The following is a 24029-nucleotide window of genomic DNA, read 5'->3' on the forward strand; positions in this document are numbered from 1 at the left end:
GTCTTTACTTTGCAGTTTCTTCCAGGAATTTTAGGGTCACTAAGGTGTTCCTGGCAGCAGATACACCTTCCCATCAATGCTGAACTATGTTTATTATTTATTTTATTACTGTATTGGATGGGAAATACATTTTGGTTATTTTTGACAGACCTACTGATTCAGTCAGTGTTTTTGTGTATGGCCCCCCCAATGGAGTAAAATGAATATTTTAATTTTGTTAAGATACAAGTCCCTCCATTCATTAAAAAGCTGTGCATTGTGCCCAGACAACATGGTGATATTAAATAATTCTACTGTACAAGAACTGTTGGAAGACCCTAATGAACCTTGTGTTCTTATATAGGGAAGATCTACTGAGCCGGCTCATCACCATTCCCTCTTACAGGGCTTAGCTGCCTCTACTGCCCTTGGTCAAGCTTGAATCCAGTGAATTATGTTCATAGTCCCCAAAGTGTCCATTCTATCCCGTTTTGATCAGCAAAGGAACCGAATATTCAGGAAACCTAAGGAAGATGTACTATAAATACAGCTGGAAGCCATAGAACAATATGTAGGAATTATCTCAGAATTTATAGGAGGGTCAGGAACTTGTAGAGCTCTAGCTATTCTGCTTCAATGTTATGTCTACCACACAAGTCTGTCCAGATGGAAGACATTATTTCACTGATCGGTACAAAAGGTGATGATTATTACTTATATGTGTGTACATATTCCAAATGAAAGGAAAACATTTTTAGACTTTAAACTTTTATTAAGTGTACTTAGTATTGGTAATGATATACAGTATGTTATGTTTCAAACCCCCTTTGGCAGATGTAAATAATCTTGTATATATTTTAGACAGATCACACATTTATTAACTCCAACCTGTCTGGTTAGTTATCTGCTTCTGGGATGTGGGAATATAATGAACTGTATGTGAAATAAAGGTCATGGGGTGTTCAACTAGATCCAGATAATATGCTAAATAATAGCTGGGAGGATGCCTACAGCCAGGTCCATGATTTGTTTATATAAATAATAGGGGTGAGCCATCCTTTGTCTCCAGATAGCAGCTTCAGAGCCTTCCATTGTTACATAACCAATGGGGGTGGCTGCCTTTTATTGTGCGTACCCACATGGAAGAAAAATATATTTGAAACATATAAAAATATTCTTCCCAAATATATTGCCATATGTTTGAAATACTACAATTTTGGCCATATTCAATATATTTCAAAATATATTTCTGTAAATATGTATGTATATATATATATTGAATTGTAGTATTTCAAATATATGGCAATATATTTGGAAAGAATATTTTTAAAATATATGTTGAATATATATTTTCTTCCACATGGGTACGTTGACCTGGAGAAGCTCTCTAACACCTGAATATTTAAAATTTCCCATCCCAAACTCTTTTCATGCAAAATGTTATTTAGCTGATTACAGAAGGGGTGAGGGTATGGTACATAGAATACATGAAAGTGTCCACTAGTCTAATTAGATTAGGCTAATGATAGCTACCCACCGAGTCATATATATAATGATGTGGAGGGCTACTGAGTATTTCATATCTATGGATATATACAGAAACTACCGGTAACAGTATTCATATGGGACAAATGTCTTCAGTTTTTCTTTAAAGATTTGTTTTCTGCTTAGTAACGTAACACATTTTTCCCTTTTTGCTCTCCAAGACACTATGGCATCCGCTGTCCATGACGTGGAACGTCTTCTAGATGGACTTATTTCCTTCACATCACAAGGAATACATCAGATAGACGTACATGAGTACTATCTCATTGTGAAAGAGATTGGAGGAGGCGGATATGGCAAAGTATTATTGGCCAAGGACAAGAAAATGGGTGAGTGAATGAGCCAACTAGCGAGGAGCTGGACTGCATGGGGTTTGGTTTGGCAGGAGTTTCTGCAGACTCCAAGGAAATTTGTGTTTACCGCTGTTCAAGGTAGAGAGTTTTTTGTAGTTATTGTTACCTGTAATGGCCTATGGCCGTGTCGCTGGGCAAGTTGACTTACATTTGATGGTGATGGATCTCAGGGGTATGGCAAGCTGCTTGGTTAGCCAAGTGGCCGTAGCCGGGATTGTTTTAGTCTTTATACCCCACAAAGGTTTTGAGGAATATTTTTTTTTTATGAGACTTATCGATCTTGGCTGTAAAAGCTGAGAACTGTTATGCTGTAACTAATTGTATAACCCATATTAATGTTTTCATGTCATACATTTTTTATTGATTTATTTTTCTTTGTGTGAAAATCAATACAATCTTATAAATAAAGTAGAATCCCTGAGGAACACTATTAATGAAGAATAGCAGATACAGTATATGGAGTGAGCAAATATGACCCAATGCCAGAATTTATTACATCTCTATAAATAAAAAAAAGTTTAAAACATGAAAGAGGAACTTCACTCTCTGAACAACACTGACTATTTCCTATCCTTATGCTGCTAGCATTAGAAAAGAGATAGGAAAGTGTATTCTATTTACTGGTTTTAAACTATTTTTTACATGTCTTTAGTCATTTCCTAGTTTCTATGCCTAGGCAAATGATGTCATACATTCCTGGAGTCTTCAGGAGGGGTTTTCTCAGCTAAGCACACCCACCTGCTTGTATGCCTGAACTAAAGGCAGATAGATTCCAGGAAGTAGTTGCTACATGAATCATCTGCCCCTTGCTCAAGGTGACCACAGACTGAAATTCTAGGGGGAGTTTTTAAATGTGATTCCTCAGCAAAATAAAACATGGAGACATGGATGGATGGGGGAGTTTGCTTTGAATATTAAAAATGAATGAATTAGTCCTTTTGGATTGCGGTGCTCAGATACAGCGTAGTTCCACTTTAATATATGTTGGAAGGTTTTTATTTTGGACAGTAAGCAGTCAGTGGGCTGGCTCTTGGGAGGAGCTTTACCCCCCTCAAAGTATTTTGATATGTGCACATCTGTCTGGAGGAGTGACGTTCCTAGCAAGCTGTATTTGCCTGCAAACCTCTCTAGATAATGATCCCATGTGATGCGGAGCCTCCAAGATGGAAAATACAGAAATCCAATGGATGATAAATGTGGGTCAGGAACAGTCAGTCTGTGGAGGAATCTATGGTAATGGTTCTGGATGTCCTCCAGCCAGGATATGAGGCGGAGCTCTATCTGACTGGCTGCAGCTTCTAATGCACATTGTGAGAATCTCACAGTGTGCAGTGGAATCAGAGTAAGCCATTTCAGTCCAGGAGAGGGTCCTGTACAACTGTATGCTGGTAAGGCTGAGGTTTAGGTTTAAATGAAGCAAAATATATTCTCAGCCTGGGATCAGCAGATCTTATTAACATGTTTGAGAATCTCAAGTGAAGATAAATAAATACTAGCTACAAATTTCCAGTTCTTCATCTAAGTTAGATTCTTTTTATTTTCACAGATCAAGCAATGGCAATGAAGCTCCTGGACAAAAAAAGAACCAGCCAGCATTCCTTTCTTCGGGAGTTTAGTATCTCATTCTTGCTATCATCTCATGCCAACATCATCGGATGTTATGGGACCGCCTTCACCACCGACGACTACTACGCCTTTACCCAAGAACTGGCCCCGGTTGGTGATCTCTTCTCTCTGATCATACCACATGTAAGTACATGTTTCTTAGTTTTATGTAGAGGAGAGTTCAAATGTCTTTCCGTTTATTTTATGCTGTCTGTTTCCTTTAAGGGGGAGATTTCCCTTCACTTCCTGTCCCAGAGATGCAACAGAAACTGAGAGGAAACTCTCTAAGTTGACATTGAACTTCTCCATTGGAAATTTTACATTTTCCTCTTTTTCTTAAAACTCCAATATGTTGAATGTCCCATCACTTATTCCTTTTTTATTATATCTTTTATTTGTTTTTCCAATACAAAAAGAACAATTTAATTACAAAAATATTTCACATATACATACTTCCATTTTACCCCAAATTAACCCCACCCACCCACCCTCCCCCAACCCAATAACCCCATCCACATCTTTACTCTTTACTCTTTCCTAATCTATATCTTCTCTCATAATTGTCTATCTGTATCTGAATCTACTCTCTCCTATTACTTATTCCTAATCACAGTAGTCACCCGAACATTTATAAAAGGTGCCGTATCCCCCCTTTTCTGGCTAGCCAGGCTGCATGCTACGATTATGGGTCTAGTATGGATTTTTGAATTTTTTGGGTGACCTCACAATTTTATTTTTTTTTTAATTTTAGGTGGGAATTGAACAAGATGCAGTAAAGCGGTGTGCTGTGCAAATGTCTGATGCCCTTGAATTCATATCAGAGAGAGGACTGGTACATTTGGACATCAAGCCAGAAAATATTTTAGTTTTTGACTGGGAGTGCCATTGTATCAAACTGACGGACTTTGGCCTTACTAAAGTCAAAGGGACTGTAACTAGAAAGTGTGGCACCACCTTTTTCATGGCTCCAGAGATGTGTAAAGCAGCCATGTCAGATGGGTTAGCTGTGGACAGTAGCCTTGATGTATGGGCGTTTGGTGTCATCATCTTCTCCCTACTTACAGGAGAGATGCCATGGCAGGAGGCCATCCTTGATGATGCAGATTATAAAAGATTTGTAAACTGGCAGAACAATTTCCAGATGGAGAAGCCTCCTAAATCATGGAGAAGAATTCCCATTAAGCTAAGAAGGATGTTTGGTGATCTTCTGGCCATTGACCACACAGAAAGATGTCACACTACAGAAGTCATAAAATATATCGATGTAAGCTGGAAAAGAAGAAAATCCACATTCAGCTACAAGGAAAGAAGATGACAATCCTAAAGAAAACATATCTTCCGTACAACCCAAAGAACCCTTGTGTAAAGCTTCTCACCATAACACCCCACAGAGTAGTGTTTCCATAAAGTCTACTCTCAGCTCCATGTCTTACGTCTTATCTACAGACAATTCTAGAAGTCCAGAGCCACAGAAGGACAACATGGCAGAGACACCAATTTGCTGAAAAGGGATGAGCTCAGTGTTCAGTCCAAAGTTCAGACTAAAAAGTGGCTGTTCAGGCATTTGTCTGAAGGTTTAGGCCATTTTGAGTGGACAAATGTGACTGCTTCTGTCTGGCAATGGTTGCTAAAAAGTAGCGAGTAGATCCAGCTTCATCCTTACCAACCACTGAGATCACCAGGCTTATTCACTTACATGGCCGGTAACTTCTAGCTACATGGCCATGGGCAAGTTTTTATATAGCTGATGACAGCTCAGGATAGTGGTGGACATCGTGATTGACAATATATTTAAGAGGGACGTTTTGGGGATTTTCATTTTGAATCACCTCAATACTGGGCACATTCACCCCCTTCCTGCCCAGGCCAATTTTCAGCTTTCAGGACTGTCGCACTTTGAATGATAATTACTCAGTCATGCAGCACTGTACCCATATGAACTTGGTAATATTTCTTGGAGACAGAGCTATCTTTTGGTGGTATTTAATCACCACTGGGTGTTTTATTTTTTTGCCCTATAAATGGAAAAAGATTGCAAATTTGAAAAATTGTTTTTCTAAGTTCCTGTTATACAGTTTTGCAAATATGTATATTTTTCTTCATACATTTTAATAAAAATGTATACTGCTACATTTCTTTGGTAAAAATAACCCAAATCAGTGCGTATTATTTGGTCTGTGAGAATGTTATAGTCTACAAGCTATGGTACCAATCATTGATAATTGATCATACCTGATGTACTGACAGCCTATCTCATTTCTTGAGGCCCTAACATGCCAGGACAGTACAAATAACTCCCAAATTACCTCTTTTCTGGAATGTAGATGGTCCAAGGTATTTAGTAAGAGGCATGGCAAGTTTTTTGAAGTTATTTTTTTCACAATTTGTTTGGAAAAAGAGGAAATTAAATATTTTTTTTCCACAAAAATGTCATAATAAATTATTTCTCTCACACGGCATAGGCATGCTTCCATTTACACCCTAAAACACATTCTGCTGATTCTCCTGAGTATGGCGATACCCCATGTGTGAGACTTTTTCACAGCCTTAGCCACATAGAGGCCACAGAGAGGCCCAACATCTAAGAAGAACCTTCAGGTGTTATCCACTTTAAGGCCAGGCTGTCTTCTGACACTTTTTTTGTTTACAAGTAAAAATCTGTATTTTTGCTAGAACTTCGATCCCCCAAACATTACATATTTTTTTAGTAGAGGCCATAGAGAATACAATAGCGGGTTTTGCAAATTTCTATGTCACATGGTATTTGCGCAGCGGTTTCTCAAACGCAATTTTACACACTAATGAAAATATACACTTTATTATATTTTATTGCACACAAACACAATATAATAGCAATATTTTTGTAAAATATAAAGTATGGTGCTGCGTTGAGTAAAGAGATACCAAACATGCTGCAGTTTAAAATTGTACACGCTTGTGAAATGGCACCAAACTTCAGTAATTAAAAATCTCCATAGACAACGTTTTGCAAGCCTTTGCACATTACCAGTTTAGAGTTACAGAGGAGGTCTGGTACTAGAATTATCGCTCTCGCTCTGACATTCACGACAATACCTCACATGTGTGGTGCAATCACCATTTACATATGTGTACAGGACCCCAATGCATGCTTTCGCCTTTGCACAGGGGGATGGGGGCATTTTAATATTTTTTATTTATTGGTGGGACACTAGTACATTGTCAGATGTTTATGTGCATTTGTACATTGTGACAGATGTTGATCACCCACCGGGACACCGACTGATGTGGATGTTGCGGTTGGAACCCAATTGCAGATGTTTTGTACTCTGGTACACTGTGACAGATATTGATGTGACATTGGTATACTGGGATAGATGTTTATGTTGCACTGGCACAGATGTTGATGTGACACTTGGACAGGGACAGATGGTGCTTCATGTACTGTGTGGGGATGGCAGCAATCTTTGCGTTCTCTGTATAGAGCTTTCACAGGTCCGCAGCATCCCCCCCCGCACTGAGCTCTCACTGAGCTCGGCGGGTAAAGCCAACACAGAGACACATGTCTTGAATGATGACTGTGATTGGACAAAGCCAACATGTGCTGAGGAGGGCCAATCACAGCGCCCATATCCCGGTCTGTGATGTGCTGTGTCCGACAGACACCTCCATCACAGGAGCGCACCGTTCTCTCAGAACAGGAAAGCTCCCACCCGGCCATTTATGTGCAGTTGTTGGGTGGGTAGCAGTTAATAAAGGACTTGTCAAGCACTGGGGTGTCTTTTGTATCTTTATCTTTATTGTGGTTTGTCATTTACATGAGTAGGGTCACTGTGTACACTATACTCATTCACATAGGATGGATGTATTTGGGCCCCATTATTGTTATATGATCAGGTGGTAAAAGGATGCTGTGATTGGCCTTTTACCTCACCATGTGATCAGCTGTTTCCGTAGGACACAGCGATCATGGACAGCACCACTGGGGGTGCGCGTGGGGAAGGGGGGGGTGTATTCTGGAGGATGTCATATGATGCCCTCCTATAACTGGAACACCGCGTTGTAGCCATCATTTGGCTGAAAAAATGAGGGTGAAGTAGTGCTGACAATAGTAAAACCATCAATATAAAGAACCCAATTAATTAAAAGGGGAAACATAGCAAGCATAACAAATATATATAAATTAAAGTGGACCGATCTAGTATAGAAATTGTCTGGAAATAATATTGAATGACAATAAAATCCAAATCAAACAGTAAAGTTACATAATTACATATTACAGTTAATACCAAATTAAAAAAGAAAAAAGCGCCACTTACAAAAAACACCAAAGTGTCAGCAGCATATCCCACCCCTTGATGACGTCGGTGTGACGAAACCGGTTGGGCGTAGCCTACTTGATGTGGACGTTAGAGAGCCTTGCTGTTCTGTTCTGTATGGGAGAGATCTGCGGTGAGCGTTAACTGTATCTCAACCCTTTTTTGCGATTGAAGTCGGTGTCTGTTGGACACCTTCATTGTGAGTTTCCTTATACCTTTTTTATTAAAGAGATAAATGAAAAAAAGTATTGCACCATTATGTTCTCTTTTTTGTCCCTGAGTGTACTGCATGCTCTCATGGAGGTATGAGAGAGTGGAGAAGTTCATCATAAGAGCTTGGACTGCAAAGTTGTTTGGCTGTGATTATTATTATCTGGAAGTATCTGAAACATCACCATATCTATTTGGACATCGGGTTCATTGCTCCCAGAGCACAAGCGCTGTTGCTGGTTTATTATCTGACCAGCCATTAGCTCTGGTGAGTTCATTTAATCTCCTTTGGTAGTGGATTTCTCACAATTGGTTCAAGTCACTGAAGATATATATATTTTTTTGGACACTAATTTATGTTTGGACACTATAATTTATTTAAAACACTAATGTTTTTTGGATGATGATATACACTTTTGTATAAGTTTGTTATTAGCGCATACCTTTAAATTTGGATTACATATTACAGTTAGTGTGGCTGAAAAAAGACAAAAGTCCATCTAGTTCAACCATAGAAAAAAAAAGTTATAATCCTACACCCACAGTTGATCCAGGGGAAGGCAAAAAAACAGCAAAGCACGATGCAATTTGCTCCTGCAGGAAAAAAATTCCTTCCTGATCCCCCGAAAGGCAATCGGATATTCCCTGGATCAACTTTCCCTATAAATGTTACATCCAGTTATATTCTGTGTATCCAAGAAAGAATCCAGGACTTTCCTACAGCAATCCACTGAGCTGGCCACAACCAACTCTGGAGGGAGTCTATTCCACATTCACACAGCTCTCACTGTGAAGAAACCTTTCCGTGTTTGGAGATTACATTTCTTTTCCTCCAGACATAAAGAGCACCCCCTTGTCCTCTGTGATGATGTATTATACATGGTGCTCATATCCCCCCTTATGTATTATACATGGAGATCATAACCCCCCCTTATGTATTATACATGGAGATCATATCCCCCCTTATGTATTATACATGGAGATCATATCTCCCCTTATGTATTATAGATGGAGATCATATCCCCCCTTATGTATTATACATGGAGATCATATCCCCCCTTATGTATTATACATGGAGATCATATCCCCCCTTATGTATTACACATGGTGATCATATCCCCCCCTTATGTATTTATACATGGAGCTCATATCCCCCTTATGTATTATACATGGAGATCATATCCCCCCTTATGTATTTATACATGGAGCTCATATCCCCCCTTATGTATTGTACATGGAGATCATATCCCCCCTTATGTATTATACATGGAGATCATATCCCCCCTTATGTATTATACATGGAGATCATATCCCCCCCTTATGTATTATACATGGAGATCATATCCCCCCTTATGTATTATACATGGAGATCATATCCCCCTTATGTATTATACATGGAGATCATATCCCCCCTTATGTATTATACATGGAGATCATATCCCCCTCCCTTATGTATTATACATGGAGATCATACCCCCCTTATGTATTATACATGTAGATCATATCCCCCCTTATGTATTATACATGGTGATCATATCCCCCTTATGTATTATACATGGAGATCATATCCCCCCTTATGTATTATACATGGTGATCATATCCCCCCCTTATGTATTATACATGGAGATCATACCCCCCCCCCCCTTATGTATTATACATGGAGATCATATCCCCCCCTATGTATTATACATGGAGATCATATCCCCCCTTATGTATTATACATGGAGATCATATCACCCCTTATGTATTATACATGGAGATCATATCCCCCCCTTATGTATTATACATGGAGATCATATCCCCCCTTATGTATTATACATGGAGATCATATCCCCCTTATGTATTATACATGGAGATCATATCCCCCCTTATGTATTATACATGGAGATCATATCCCCCTTATGTATTATACATGGAGATCATATCCCCCCTTATGTATTATACATGGAGATCATATCCCCCCTTATGTATTATACATGGAGATCATATCCCCCCCTTATGTATTATACATGGTGATCATATCCTCCCTTATGTATTATACATGGTGCTCATATCCCCCCTTATGTATGATACATGGAGATCATATCTCCCCTTATGTATTATACATGGAGATCATACCCCCCTTATGTATTATACATTGGGATCATACCCCCCCCCCTTATGTATTATACATGGAGATCATATCCCCCCTTATGTATTATACATGGAGATCATATCCCCCCTTATGTATTATACATGGAGATCATATCACCCCTTATGTATTATACATGGTGATCATATCCCCCTTATGTATTATACATGGAGATCATATCCCCCCCTTATGTATTATACATGGAGATCATATCCCCTTATGTTTTATACATGGAGATCATATCCCCCCCTTATGTATTATACATGGTGATCATATCCCCCCTTATGTATTATACATGGAGATCATATCCCCCTCCCTTATGTATTATACATGGAGATCATATCCCCCTCCCTTATGTATTATACATGGTGATCATATCCCCCTTATGTATTATACATGGAGATCATATCCCCCTTATGTATTGTACATGGAGATCATTTCCCCCCTTATTTTTTATACATGGAGATTATATCCCCCCTTATTTATTATACATGGAGATCATATCCCCCCTTATGTATTATACATGGAGATCATATCCCCCCCTTATGTATTATACATGGTGATCATATCCTCCCTTATGTATTATACATGGTGCTCATATCCCCCCTTATGTATTATACATGGAGATCATATCTCCCCTTATGTATTATACATGGAGATCATACCCCCCTTATGTATTATACATTGGGATCATACCCCCCCCCCTTATGTATTATACATGGAGATCATATCCCCCCTTATGTATTATACATGGAGATCATATCCCCCCTTATGTATTATACATGGAGATCATATCACCCCTTATGTATTATACATGGTGATCATATCCCCCTTATGTATTATACATGGAGATCATATCCCCCCCTTATGTATTATACATGGAGATCATATCCCCTTATGTTTTATACATGGAGATCATATCCCCCCCTTATGTATTATACATGGTGATCATATCCCCCCTTATGTATTATACATGGAGATCATATCCCCCTCCCTTATGTATTATACATGGAGATCATATCCCCCTTATGTATTGTACATGGAGATCATATCCCCCCTTATTTATTATACATGGAGATTATATCCCCCCTTATTTATTATACATGGAGATCATATCCCCCCTTATGTATTATACATGGAGATCATATCCCCCCTTATGTATTATACATGGAGATCATATCCCCCCTTATGTATTATACATGGAGATCATATCCCCCCTTATATATTATACATGGAGATCATATCCCCCCTTATGTATTATACATGGAGATCATATCCCCCTTATGTATTATACATGGAGATCATATCCCCCCTTATGTATTTATACATGGAGCTCATATCCCCCCTTATGTATTGTACATGGAGATCATATCCCCCCTTATGTATTATACATGGAGATCATATCCCCCCTTATGTATTATACATGGAGATCATATCCCCCCTTATGTATTATACATGGAGATCATATCCCCCTTATGTATTATACATGGAGATCATATCCTCCCTTATGTATTATACATGGAGATTGTATCCCCCTTATGTATTATACATGGAGATCATATCCCCCTTATGTATTATACATGGAGATCATATCCCCCCTTATGTATTATACATGGAGATCATATCCCCCTCCCTTATGTATTATACATGGAGATCATACCCCCCTTATGTATTATACATGTAGATCATATCCCCCCTTATGTATTATACATGGAGATCATATCCCCCTCCCTTATGTATTATACATGGAGATCATATCCCCCTTATGTATTGTACATGGAGATCATATCCCCCCTTATTTATTATACATGGAGATTATATCCCCCCTTATTTATTATACATGGAGATCATATCCCCCCTTATGTATTATACATGGAGATCATATCCCCCCTTATGTATTATACATGGAGATCATATCCCCCCTTATGTATTATACATGGAGATCATATCCCCCCTTATATATTATACATGGAGATCATATCCCCCCTTATGTATTATACATGGAGATCATATCCCCCTTATGTATTATACATGGAGATCATATCCCCCCTTATGTATTTATACATGGAGCTCATATCCCCCCTTATGTATTGTACATGGAGATCATATCCCCCCTTATGTATTATACATGGAGATCATATCCCCCCTTATGTATTATACATGGAGATCATATCCCCCCTTATGTATTATACATGGAGATCATATCCCCCTTATGTATTATACATGGAGATCATATCCTCCCTTATGTATTATACATGGAGATTGTATCCCCCTTATGTATTATACATGGAGATCATATCCCCCTTATGTATTATACATGGAGATCATATCCCCCCTTATGTATTATACATGGAGATCATATCCCCCTCCCTTATGTATTATACATGGAGATCATACCCCCCTTATGTATTATACATGTAGATCATATCCCCCCTTATGTATTATACATGGTGATCATATCCCCCTTATGTATTATACATGGAGATCATATCCCCCCTTATGTATTATACATGGTGATCATATCCCCCCCTTATGTATTATACATGGAGATCATACCCCCCCCCCCCTTATGTATTATACATGGAGATCATATCCCCCCTTATGTATTATACATGGAGATCATATCACCCCTTATGTATTATACATGGAGATCATATCCCCCCCTTATGTATTATACATGGAGATCATATCCCCCCTTATGTATTATACATGGAGATCATATCCCCCTTATGTATTATACATGGAGATCATATCCCCCTTATGTATTATACATGGAGATCATATCCCCCTTATGTATTATACATGGAGATCATATCCCCCCTTATGTATTATACATGGAGATCATATCCCCCCTTATGTATTATACATGGAGATCATATCCCCCCCTTATGTATTATACATGGTGATCATATCCTCCCTTATGTATTATACATGGAGATCATATCTCCCCTTATGTATTATACATGGAGATCATATCTCCCCTTATGTATTATACATGGAGATCATACCCCCCTTATGTATTATACATTGGGATCATACCCCCCCCCCCTTATGTATTATACATGGAGATCATATCCCCCCTTATGTATTATACATGGAGATCATATCCCCCCTTATGTATTATACATGGAGATCATATCACCCCTTATGTATTATACATGGTGATCATATCCCCCTTATGTATTATACATGGAGATCATATCCCCCCCTTATGTATTATACATGGAGATCATATCCCCTTATGTTTTATACATGGAGATCATATCCCCCCCTTATGTATTATACATGGTGATCATATCCCCCCTTATGTATTATACATGGAGATCATATCCCCCTCCCTTATGTATTATACATGGAGATCATATCCCCCTCCCTTATGTATTATACATGGAGATCATATCCGCCCTTATGTATTATACATGGAGATCATATCCCCCTTATGTATTGTACATGGAGATCATATCCCCCCTTATTTATTATACATGGAGATTATATCCCCCCTTATTTATTATACATGGAGATCATATCCCCCCTTATGTATTATACATGGAGATCATATCCCCCCTTATGTATTATACATGGAGATCATATCCCCCCTTATGTATTATACATGGAGATCATATCCCCCCTTATGTATTATACACGGTGATCATACCCCCCTTATGTATTATACATGGAGATCATATCCCCCCTTATGTATTATACATGGAGATCATATCCCCCCTTATATATTATACATGGAGATCATATCCCCCCTTATGTATTATACATGGAGATCATATCCCCCCTAATGTATTATACATAGTGATTAGAGATGAGCGAATCGAACCAGGCGAAGTGGAATTCGATACGAATTTCAGTAAAAATTTGATTCGCGTCGAATCCGAATATTTGCCTACTTCGGGTGCGCGAATCGGATTTTTCCCGATCAGCCGGCAAAAGTGTCCCTGCAGAGAGCTCCGCTATTTCTGACAGTTCTCTGACAGAAGGAACACATGTTTAGCGGTTGAAACATTGTATCTATTAGTTTACATTTAGGATACAGATGTTTCAACCGCTGTACATGTGAAGAAGCTGTCAGAGAACTGTCAGAAATAGAGGAACTCTGCACATACACTTTTTGCCGGTTTGGAATTCTTATTTTCATCCTACTTCTTCTTCTTCTTCTACTTCTTCATCCTCATCCTCATCCTCAGAAGAAGAAGAAGATGAGGATGAAGAAGAAGAAGAAGAAGTAGGATGAAAATAAGAATAATTCCAAGCCGGCAAAAAGTGTATCTGCAGCGCTCCTCTAAGTGTATCTGCAGAATGTCATTTATGGAAACAAATAGATACAATGTTTCAACTGCTGTATGGAGTGAATGTCCCAGAACTGTCAGAAATAGACAGAAACTGTCACAGAACTGTCCTTCTTCTCATCCTTCTCCTTCTTCTCATCCTTCTCCTCATCCTTCTCCTTCTTCTCATCCTTCTTCTCATCCTTCTCCTTCTTCTCATCCTTCTTCTCATCCTTCTCCTTCTCCTTCTTCTCATCCTTCTTCTCATCCTTCTCCTTCTTCTCATCCTTCTCCTTCTCCTTCTTCTCATCCTTCTCCTTCTCCTTCTTCTCATCCTTCTCCTTCTTCTCATCCTTCTTCTCATCCTTCTCCTTCTTCTCATCCTTCTCCTTCTCCTTCTTCTCATCCTTCTCCTTCTCCTTCTTCTCATCCTTCTCCTTCTCCTCCTTCTCCTTCTCCTTCTCCTTCTTCTCATCCTTCTCCTTCTTCTCATCCTTCTCCTTCTCCTTCTTCTCATCCTTCTCCTTCTCCTTCTCCTTCCTCATCTCCAAGGGCATTTAAATTAAAGGTACAGTGTTCTGCACTCATTTAAAGGCTCTCTGAAGCCTAGAAACCCTTTTTATAAGTTAACTTCGTAGCGAATTAATTCGCATCGAATCAAATTTCTTCCTGGAATTCGCCGAATCAGCCAAATCGAATTTTTGAAAAATTCGCTCATCTCTAATAGTGATTATATCCCCCTTATGTATTATACATGGAAATCATATCCCCCTTATGTATTATACATGGAGATCATACCCCCCTTATGTATTATTCATGGAGATCATATCCTCCCTTATGTATTATACATGGAGATCATATCCCCCCCTTATGGATTATACATGGAGATCATATCCCTCCCCTTATGTATTATACATGGAGATCATATCCCCCCTTATGTATTATACATGGAGATCATATCCTCCCTTATGTATTATACATGGAGATCATATCCCCCTTATGTATTATACATGGAGATCATATCCCCCCTTATGTATTATACATGGAGATCATATCCCCCCTTATGTATTATACATGGAGATCATATCCCCCCTTATGTATTATACATGGAGATCATATTCCCCCCTTATGTATTATACATGGAGATCATATCCTCCCTTATGTATTATACATGGAGATCATATCCCCCCTTATGTATTATACATGGAGATCATATCCCCCCCTTATGTATTATACATGGAGATCATATCCCCCAGGGTATGGTGATGATCAGGATGCTGGTAGGCGATATGATGGAGATCAGGATGCTGGTATGAGGTATGACAGTGATCAGGATGCTGGTATGGGGTATGACAGTGATCAGGATGATGGTATGGGGTATGGTGGTGATCAGGATGATGGTATGAAACAGAGATCAGAGGCGATCCTGAGGATCGTTGCTGATTTCCGATCATTAGTGGTTTAGGAAAAAGAGATGATCAGTGGAGCACATGTTCTCCGCTGATCATCTCAGCACACAGATGGACAGTATATGAAGGAGCGATATCAGCCCTTCACTGGCGATCTGTGTTCTCCCTCCAGATTCTCCAGCCCAAGCTGGAGAATCGGAGGAACTGCAAACTAAGCAGCGATAATTTAGTAAACGGTGTTTGACTGATCTCTTACTGTAATCTCACGAGATTATAGTAAAAGCAGCCATTCCAGCATTTGCAGATCATTCTCCCTTCATTCAGATAAGAGATCTACACTGTTTCATAAAAGGCATTCACAGGAGAACTGTGTTCTCCGAGAATGCCGGAGAACTGAGCAGCGGTCATTTACTACTGCTTGATAAATGAACAGCTAAATATGGCCATGGGAAACAATTACTTTTGGCACCAGGGAGAATTTTGAAACTAAATTAAGGGTGTGGCTATGAGGGCAAGATATGCTCCAAAGGTAGCCAAAATATTTCTCAATAAATTGGAGGAGTAAGAAGTGTTCTCTGATCCATGGCCGCCATTAAAACTGTATAGATCTATTGATATCATCATCATTTGGGAGGGAACAATGGAGAAGTTTCAGTTCTTCACCCAATTGAATGAGAATGCCTATGATATTAAGTTGGAACATGGAACAGAGAGAGGGTGGAATTTTTGGACCTAGAAATTTTTAAGATGGGTAATAAATTGTCCACTGGGATACATTTCAAGGAAGTGGATAGAAATGGGTACATTGCCACACGGAGCTGTCACCACCCAGGATGGATTAGGGCCATCCCAAAGGGGCAGTTTGTATGCTTTAGAAGAAATTGTGATAGTCAGGTAGACTTTATGAAACCGACGGATATGCAAAGATTCTTGCAGGAACTCTATAAGAAGAAGGATTTAGAAAAGGTCCGTAATGAGATAAATTAAATGAACAGAGAAAAACTCCTCTAGAATAAGTAGATTAATAATAAAAGGAATGAGCTTACCTTCATTACAGACTTCAATTTACAATATAGACAGATTGAGAAATTGTTAAGAAATTTTGGCCCATTTTGTTGAAAGACCATACTTTAAGAAAGATTCTCCCTACGAAGCCCACGTTTATTTACAATAAAGCTAATTGCAAAAAATGTGTTAGTTTCCCCTAAGAGAGAGGTTAAGTTCTTGGAAAGGGTAGTGTTCTATGACTATATCTAGGTGTGGCAGATGTTTGTCTTGTAGGGTCATCAAAAATATGAATAAAAATAGAAAAGTGGAGAAATTTCAGTTCTCTGCTGGAAGGATTTATAAGATTGACAAATTCATTACATGTAATGTGAAGTTTGTAAGTTACCTTATTTCCCGTCCTTGTTGATTGAAGTATGTAGGGAGAACCAATAGATGGTTATATAAAAGAATCAATGAACACATTAATAATATCAAGAAAGAGTTTAGGCATCAATCATTTTAGGGTATCCCATAATGAAACAAAATGGATTCATGAACTTGATACTTTGGTTCCATGTGGTCTAAACACTGATATTGATTTAAATAGCTTTTTAAACAATTTTTAGTCATTTTAATTTTTATTAATAATTAGGTTTTTTGAGATAGATGTAGTACTCTTTTCTGACCACAAGATGGTTCATGGAGTAATTATATCCCCTGGGCACACATTTCTTAATTATTTATAATATTTTTTAATATATATTCATTTAGATTTTAAAAAAATATTTTGGGGAAGTCTTATTATTTTTTCATCAGATATTGAGTATATGGGGACATTCAAAATATTGTTTTTTCTTGGGTGATATCCTATTTTCCACCACTTAAGGACCTGTGGTTTTGGACAAGTGTATTTTTTTTTTTTTTAATGTAAGTTATAAATGTATTATGGAGGTTTAATGTAAGTGTTTTTCATGCAATCCACCTTGATGGGGTGATTATGGTGACCATTGTAAGAAGGGGTGAATTAGAGTGAAGGGTTAATTGATTAGCACTATCCTCCGGTCTGTGGGTATATAAGAATATTCTAAAATGGTCCTTCCTGATAACATGATTCCACAAAATACATTGAGGCCTGGCTGTTGTCATATCCAGTCCCTGATTACGTCACTTGGACCTGCAGTGCTTGGAGATTTAGCCACAAATACGCACTGTGCAACTGCCGGGAGCGGCACTTTTAAATGTGAGAGTATTTTTATTCTTTAACCTTTTTGGATTTAATAAAATTTACTACACTATGGGAAGCATCTTTGTTTCCTGAGTGAGTGTATTGTCATACCGGTTTATTCGAGAAGAAGATCCTGGTGGCGTCTGCTTCCTCCTTGATTTTGGGATATGCATGAATTATTATGGATCTGGTAAGCATTTCATTTTAATGCACGTGGTGGTGAATCGGCAGCAAGTGGAATTTACACAGGTGTTGGGCCCACAAGTGGATGAAACAATAAGTCGATGGACTTTTATTTGTGGACACTTTTTAATTTATGAATTATGTTTGAGATTAATTAATCATGTTAGCACTTTGATGTATTTATTGGACATTATTTAGATCATGTTTTGATTATTATTTAACAATATTAGCACTGTGATGTATTGGGAATGCATTTATTTTTAGTGGGTTGAGCGCCTTTATATAAAAAAATGACACAGTAGTTTAAACTGTAAAGAGCCGCTTCCCTTTTTTCACATTTAGGTTTGGTGTGGCACCCCATTTGATCTAATTTTACACATCCTTATGGTATGTTTAGTCTTTGCATGGTAGTGTCTGCCTGAAATATTGGGGCCACCAAGTTGTTTCTGGTAACAGATTCTCTTTTCCATAAATTCTGGCCAAAGTTGACTACATTCCCTTCCAGACACTCAAGCAAAAGATGAGTTGTTTGATCCCTCCAGTTGATGAGAGGCAACCACACACAACTGACCTGGTAACTATTGGATATATTCATAGATTACTATATTTCTTGACTTTTCCATTTGTTTTTGTAGTTGATCAAGTTATACCCTTGCTTGATAATTCTCCTGTTTTATAAATAGATTGCTGGCTTTCCATATTTATGTCCTTTCAATGTACTCCGTAAGTTTCTGGTGTGCTTGAGCTCTCACTTTAGTGTCCAAATATTATTTCTGAGTCACATACCTTTAGATGAGGAGCTCTACTGAACATTTCATATTTATAGGTATATAACTTAAGGTAACACTATACATATTTGATACATTTCTATAGTTTCTTTTCAAAGATTTGTTTTCTGTCTAATAATGTAACAATTTTTCTATTTGGTCTCTCCAGGACGCTATGGCCTCCATTGCTCATGATATGGAATATCTTCTGGATCGAATGGTCTCCTTCTACACACAAGGACTACAGAAGGTTGACCTACAGGAGCACATCCTCATTGTGAAGGAACTTGGAGAAGGTGGATTTGGAAAAGTATTTTTTGCAAATTTCAGGCATACAGGTCAGTGAATTAATCTAACCACCATTTCAATATCCTCTACAAATATTTATGTATATGCATGGAAAATTGATCTGTGAGATATAGAGGTCACTAATTGTAGACTTGCTTTAAAATAAAAAGAGCAGCAAAGTAGAATCCCCGAGCAACACTATTAATGAATAATAGCAGGTACAGTATATGAATTGAACAAATATGGCCCAATGATAGAATGTATTATATCTCTATAAATACAACATTTTTAAAAGATTAATAAATGCTAGCAAGATTTGTTTCAGGGAACCAAGCATTGGTCTGACTCTTTTCAATCATTTTTATTAAAGGAAAAAGGAAACGTAGTATACAACATTGTTTCGTTGGGCAAAGTATTGTTTCTAATTAATAGCTTGACAATAGAGAATACAAGTGACAGTTATAAGACATTGTAGCATCTTAATATAATATAACAAGCAGTATAAATAATACAACAAGGGTAATGTTGAAACAACCTTAAATTTTCAAAACATAATTGACCTTGAGTTACGGGACAATGATAGATTCAGAAATGAGCTTGAGGAGGGATCAAGGATTAGAATGAGAAGGAAGAAGAAAGTATTATGAGATGGACAAAAAAAGCACCAAACTCTAATAAGGAATATGTGATTTGTACCAGAATGACCAGTAGTCCCATGCCTGTAGAAGGCATTGAGGCCAATAGAAGGAACTAGAGTCTCCGGGCGCGTAGCCTGACTTTCCCACGTCTGTGCTCTACCTCCCCACTGACCCTCTGCCTCTTCCTGTGATGTCACATCCTGCCGCTGTGTTCCAGGCTGGTTACTAGGCTCCTTCCTGCACAAACGCCGCTGGATCGGCTCTACAACACCACCATTCTGTAGGATTGACCACTACAGTATCTCTCACCATCTCCATCAGCCCAGCTACTATTGCACCAACCACCGGTGGTCCCTGCAGGACCTTTTGAGGAACGGTTATCTCTCATATATACAGAGGAGCTTGTTTTATTACTTCCTTTGTGAGTGTTTTTAATCCTTTGCTATTAAATACAGTGTTATTACTACACTCAGACGGGCGCCTCCTGTCTCTTTTCTTCTACCCTTGCCTGTTTCTGACTTAAGTAACCCTTTCTGTCGGGCACTAAGAGTAGTAGGAAAGTGTAATGGTCCTGAACCCTTTTAATTACATCTAACACTGTTGGCACATTGGAAGTTTTCCAATGTTTAGTAATATTGATTCTAGCTGCTAGTAGAATGTGTGTGACTACTTTATGGGACCTTCTTGGTAAAGTATCAATATTAAGGTTAAGTAGGGTTATATCAGGCGAGTAAAAAAAACTTGATTAATTAAACGGAATACAGGGGACCAAAAGGGTGTTAAATGGGGACATTCCCATAAGATATGTATTAGAGAGCCCGAGGAACCGCATTGTCTCCAACAGACTGGTGATGTATCAGCACTAAATTTGGCAGTCCTGATAGGAGTGAGGTATCTACTTTGGACTACGTTTTGAGTTAATTCCCATAATGATGTGCATTTGATGGCCTCGTATATAGACATAAGATCAAATTTCCATTGCAATATGGGGTATTGGTAACCTAGGTCACATTTACATTTTTGAAAAGAGATGGAATGGTGAAAGGCATATTTTTTCTTGTAAAACGTTATAAAAGATAGATATACCTTTTGTGCCCTTTGAGGTAGGTGAGTAGTATGAGATAATGGCTTTAGGTATGAATGTACGTAGCTGGGGATTACATTTAAGACAGTGTGCAATTTGGATATATTGATAATGAGTTTCGGGTGGTATGCCCAGAGCTGACCTTAATTGTGGTAAACGTTTGAGTTGGTTTTGTGAAAATAAATGGTCTGTGGATAAATTAGTGTAGTTGGGCCATATCTGAATGTTTACGTTTGGAATATTGGATTGACTCTTAGGAGCAGTTGTGTAAATACCAAAATGTATTGATAGGTACATATCTGTCTGGAGGAGTGGGCATTCCTAGACAGGCTGTATTTGCATGCAGACTACCCTAGATAATGATCACATGCGGAGCTCAGTTCTATAGGATTAAACTAACAGAAATTCAAAGAATGAAACAGGCGATGGACAGTCAGGCTGGGGAGGATATGGTGCTAAAAATGCTGGACGTCCATCCAACCAGGAAATGAGGCGGAACTTTATCTGACTTGCAGCTTCCAATGCACATTGTGAGAATCTCACAGTGTGCAGTGAAATCAAAGTTGGAAATCTGAGTACAGGAGAGAAGCCAGCACAGCTGACTGCTGGTGAGGCTGAAGTTTAGTTTTAAATGAAGCATAATACTAATTCTAACACTGGTTAGAATGATTTTCAAGTTAAACATACAGAAGTAACAGATTAAAATATCTAATTCTTGATCTAAGTTAAATAATTTTTTTTCTTTTTTGCACAGGTCGAAGAATGGCATTGAAGGTCCTGGATAAAAACGGAACCACTCAGCGGTCTTTCCTCCGGGAGTTCAGTATTTCGTGTTTACTTTCAATTCATTCCAACATCATCGGATGGTATGGCCCCACCTTCACCACTACCGACCACTTTGTGTTTGCCCAAGAACCTTTTGGTGATCTGCTCTCCATGATTATACCACATGTAAGTGCATTAGGATATAAGTATGGAATTGCTTTTTCTTAGGTTTGGATAGAGTCAAGAAGATTTAAATCCTGGTAATTTATTTTATGTTGTCTGTATCCCTTTGGAAAGATTTCACTTTCACTTCCTCTCCTAGAGATGCAACAAGACGTGAGAGGAAACTCTCTTAGTTGGCATTAGTAGAGGTGTCCATGTTGAAATATTTTCACTTTCCTTTTGTTCTGACTACTCTTACTAGTTCTGAGCACATACAGACATACATATGGTAAAAGAATCCATCCGTAGTTTAAAACTTAAAAAGTTATGGCTATACATATAATGTAATTGTTTCTGGATAAATATTCTGAATTTCCTGCTTCTGGATAAGTATTCTGATTTTTTCCTTATATTCTCAATACTGTATTTAACATTTACTGTATCTTGGTTTTATTTATTTATTTATTTTAGTTGGGAATTCCAGAAGACGCAGTAAAGAGGTGTGCTGAACAGATCTCCAATGCTCTTAAATTCATAACAGCAAAAGGACTGGTACACAGGGATTTGAAACCAAACAATGTTTTAGTGTTTGGCCAGGACTGCCATTCCATCAAGCTTACAGACTTTGGGCTTGCTTAGGTCAAAGGGACGGTGATTAGAGGCAATTGTTGCACCGTGTCCTACATGATTCCAGAAATGTATGAGGTTGACACTTCTGGTGGCTTGGTTATGGATGGCAGCCTTGATGTGCGGGCTTTTGGAGCAGACATCTATTGTTTACTTACTGGGAAGCTTCCATGGGAGGATGTCATTCCCGATGATGAAAAATATAAAACTTTTGCTAATTTCCAGATGCACAATTCTCCTAAAGCATTGACCAAGGTTGGCTCTGGGATACAATAGATGTGTAGTGATCTTTTGACCATTGACTATACTGAAAGAAGTCAACCTACAGATTTGCTGAACTACATGAGTGAAAGCTGGAAAGCAGAAACCACAAGACAAGAAAATGAGGATCCCATAGAAAAATATTCTGTTAAAACTGATGAACCCTTGTGTGAGGCTTCCCATCTGAACACCTCACAGGACATTGAGTCCATCATGTTAACTAGAGATGAGCGAATCGAACCAGGCGAACCGGAATTCGAGTCGAATTTCAGGAAATATTCGATTTGCGTCGAATCCGAAATTTTGCCTACTTCGGGTGCGCGAATCGAACATTTCCCGATCAGCCGGCAAAAGTGTCCCTGCAGTGAGCTCCGCTATTTCTGACAGTTCTCTGACAGAAGGAACACATGTTTAGCGGTTGAAACATTGTATCTATTAGTTTCCATTTAGGATACAGATGTTTCAACCGCTGTACATGTGAAGAAGCTGTCAGAGAACTGTCAGAAATAGAGGAACTCTGCACATACACTTTTTGCCGGCTTGGAATTATTCTTCTTTTCATCCTACTTCTTCTTCTTCTTCTTCTTCTTCATCCTCATCCTCAGAAGAAGATGAAGAAGAAGTAGGATGAAAAGAAGAATAATTCCAAGCCGGCAAAAAGTGTATGTGCAGAGTTCCTCTATTCTGCAGATACACTTAGAGGAGCTCTGCACATACACTTTTTGCCGGCTTGGAATTAATCTTATTTTCATCCTACTTCTTCTTCTTCATCCTCATCCGAAGAAGAAGAAGAGGATGAGGATGAGGATGAAGAAGAAGAAGTAGGATGAAAATAAGAATAATTCCAAGCCGGCAAAAAGTGTATGTGCAGAGCTCCTCTAAGTGTATCTGCAGAGCTCCTCTAAGTGTATCTGCAGAATAGAGGAACTCTGCACATACACTTTTTGCCGGAAACCGCTGTATGGAGGGAATGTCCCATAACTGTCAGAAATAGACTATTTATGACAGTTCTGGGACATTCCTTCCATACAGCGGTTGAAACATTGTATCTATTTGTTTCCATAAATGGATCCATTTATGGAAACAAATAGATACAATGTTTCAACCGCTGTATGGAAGGAATGTCACAGAACTGTTAGAAATAGTCTATTTCTGACAGTTCTATGACATTCCCTCCATACAGCGGTTTCAACCGCTGTATGGAGTGAATGTCCCAGAACTGTCAGAAATAGACA

The 24029-nt window shown here is 38.5% G+C and overlaps 1 protein-coding gene across 1 annotated transcript; it reads left to right on the top strand.

Moving 5' to 3' along the window:
- The first annotated feature begins 1690 nt into the window (after positions 1-1690).
- Positions 1691-22545, top strand: LOC149431245 (serine/threonine-protein kinase SBK1-like). Its single transcript, XM_089665766.1, has 6 exons — positions 1691-1853; positions 3424-3626; positions 4234-4746; positions 19139-19307; positions 21734-21930; positions 22378-22545. The coding sequence occupies exons 1-6, from the start codon at positions 1691-1693 to the stop codon at positions 22543-22545; spliced, it is 1413 nt and encodes a 470-aa protein (XP_089521892.1).
- The last annotated feature ends 1484 nt before the right edge of the window (positions 22546-24029 follow it).

Source organism: Staurois parvus, unplaced genomic scaffold (assembly GCF_062004578.1).
Source record: "Staurois parvus isolate SC_StPar_1 unplaced genomic scaffold, SC_StPar_1.0 ptg002329l, whole genome shotgun sequence".
NCBI classification, from domain to species: domain Eukaryota; kingdom Metazoa; phylum Chordata; class Amphibia; order Anura; family Ranidae; genus Staurois; species Staurois parvus.

Excerpts from the sequence above, each read along its gene's own strand:
- LOC149431245 (XM_089665766.1), top strand. The coding sequence starts at position 1,691 with ATGGCATCCGCTGTCCATGACGTGGAACGTCTTCTAGATGGACTTATT. Across the intron at positions 19,308-21,733 it reads TGCAAATTTCAGGCATACAG|GTCGAAGAATGGCATTGAAG; the intron begins GTCAGTGAATTA and ends TTTTTTGCACAG. Across the intron at positions 21,931-22,377 it reads TCTCCATGATTATACCACAT|TTGGGAATTCCAGAAGACGC; the intron begins GTAAGTGCATTA and ends TATTTATTTTAG.